Source organism: Aureococcus anophagefferens (genome assembly GCF_000186865.1).
Source record: "Aureococcus anophagefferens unplaced genomic scaffold AURANscaffold_5, whole genome shotgun sequence".
Taxonomy (NCBI): domain Eukaryota; class Pelagophyceae; order Pelagomonadales; family Pelagomonadaceae; genus Aureococcus; species Aureococcus anophagefferens.
Genome location: NW_008705565.1, coordinates 22,203 through 24,526, shown reverse-complemented (window position 1 = coordinate 24,526; position 2,324 = coordinate 22,203). Strand labels below are relative to the sequence as shown.

At 79.0% G+C, this 2,324-nt stretch overlaps 1 protein-coding gene across 1 annotated transcript in view; it reads right to left on the bottom strand.

Moving 5' to 3' along the window:
- Nucleotides 1–2,324, bottom strand: part of AURANDRAFT_62423 (hypothetical protein) — a gene marked incomplete at both ends in the record, with an annotated part of 6,038 nt that overhangs the window by 2,741 nt on the left and 973 nt on the right. The window contains one exon of the mRNA XM_009036551.1: nucleotides 21–2,175. Within this exon, the coding sequence (XP_009034799.1) occupies nucleotides 21–2,175 (2,155 nt within the window). The remainder of the gene's footprint in view (nucleotides 1–20; nucleotides 2,176–2,324) is intronic.

Genomic DNA, 2,324 nt, shown 5'->3' with positions numbered 1-2,324 from the left:
GCCGCGAGCGTCGCCGCGACCTTCGCGCCGAGCGCCCGGACGCACTCGCCGCCCGTCGCCGCGAAGAGCGCGGCGCGGAGCGCCTCGGCCAGGGCGCCCAGCGCGCACCGCGCCGCGGCCCGCGACGCGGCCCGCGGCGCCGTGCGGTCCCGGCAGAGCGCGGCGGCCGCCGCCGACGGGCCGACGGCGAGGAGGCGGCCGACGGCCGCGACCGCGACCTGGAGCGCGAGGTCGCAGCGCGCGTAGCGGTCGCCGCAGGTGCCGCAGAGCACGGAGACGACGTCGGCGCCGGCGCCCTGGCCGTCGAGCGCGCGGCGCACGGCGTCGCCCGCGAGCGCGTCGACGCCGACGACGTCGTAGAGGTCGACGTCGTCCGCGGCGCCGGCCTCGGCGACGTAGTCGTCGAGGACGGCGTCCCAGAGATCCTGGATCTGCGGCGGCTCCGGCGGCCGCGGCGACTCGCCCGACGGCGACGGCGCGGGGGGCGCCGGTGCGAGCGCGCCGGTCGCGTGCGCGGATCGCGCGACGGCCGCGACGCTGGCCAACGCCCGCCGCGCGTCGAGGGACGCGGCGGTCTCCGCGAGGGCCGCGCGCTCCGCGGCGACGGCCGCCGCGGAGACGAGCGTGCCCTCGGCCTCGTCGCCGAGGTGGGGCACGTGGAGCGCGCGCTCCGCGGCGAGTCCCTCGAAGACGCGGCCGCACGCGAGTAAGCTCCGCGCCGCGCGCGCGCCGTCGCCGCGCGCCTGGGCGACGACGGCGTCGAGCCAGTGGAGCCGCGCGGCGAGCTCGGCGACGGCCTCGCCGCCGAAGGCGGCCCGGGCGCGCCGGTCGTCGAAGGCGGACGCGTCGCCGTCGCCCGTCCAGGCGAGCTCCGCGACGAAGACGAGGATCTCCGCCGGGAGCGCCTCGCCGTAAAAGTCCTCGAGGACGCGCGCCGTCGCGCCGGCGATGCGCTCGAGTTCGGGAGACCGGGGCAGCTTCGCGGCCTCGAGGCCGCGCAGGACGGCGAGGAGCGACGCGCGCGCGGAGCGGCCGTCGAGGTCCGGCGCTTTGGCGTCGGCCGCGGGCCGCGCGGGCGCCGCGGTGCCGCCCGCGGCGGCCTCGCCGAGCCACTCGCCGTCGACGCCCGCCGGGGCCGCCGGGGTCGCCGGGGGCTCGCCGCCGGCGAGGTGCTGCCACAGCCGCGGCGCGAGCGGCAGCAAGGGGGGCTCGTCGTCGGGCGTCGGCGACGGCTGGACGTTCTCCTTGCGCCGCCGCGTGCCCCGGCGCGGCGCCTTGTCGCCGGCGGGCGCCGGCGCGGGCGACGTCGACGGGGGCTCGTCGGGCGGCGGCGCGGGCGACCGCGACACGGACCGGGACAGCGACGACGGCGAGAGCGACGGGTTCGCGGACGCCGACCGGCTCAGCGACGGGTTGATCGACGTCGACCGGCTCAGCTGCTCCTCGTCGTAGGCGATGGTAAAGGCCAGCGGCGCCTCCAGCGACGCGCGCCGCGCCCGCGCGTCGTCGACGGCGGCCTCGTGCGCTTCGAGCACGGCCTCGCCCAAGCCGAGGAGCCCGGGCCTCGCGACGGAGACCGCGCGCGGCGCGCGCGGCGGCGCCGGCGGCGCGACGACGTCCAGGCTCGCGTAGGCCCGGCGCACGAGCGCCGGGATGCGCGCGACGACCTTGGCCGCCGCGCCCGCGCCGAACGCGCCGTGGAGCTGTTCGACGCGCCGCGCGGCCTCGATGGCGACGCGGCACCGGTTGTACGCGGGCCACTTCTCGCCGCCCGCCGCCGGTCCCGCCGCGAGGCGGTGGAGCCGCAGCCAGAGCCCGGCGTCCGCCGGCGCCGCGTCCGCCGCGAAGCACGCGGCCTCGACCGCGCCGTCGCCGTCGCCGCCGGCCTCGCGGAGCTCCGAGAGGTGGCGCGCGCACGCGACGCGCAGCGCGCCGTCCCAGGCCTCCTCCTTGCCGGACCGCGCCGTGCCCACCTCCTCGAGCACGGACCAGTAGAGCGCGTCGATCTCCGCGCGCGGCGGCGCCTCGGCGCTGTTCTGCGCCAGCAGGCGGTGGCCACTGGCCGCCTCGTTGTACGTGCGGCGCAGGCGCAACTCTCGTCTTTCCACGTCCTCGCCGCGCGCCTCGTGGGACTTCGACTTGTCGACCGTGTTCCAGCCCATGGTTCTTGCTGCTCTACGAGTCTTGGCTCGACACCATTGCCGGCGCTTTGAAATCCGCGAGGTTTGGAGATGCCCAGCAACACAAGGGGATCTCGATGCCCTCCCGGAAGCCTCCCGGAGCCGTCCGGCAGGCTTCTGGCCGCCCCGCGGAGAGCTCCGACA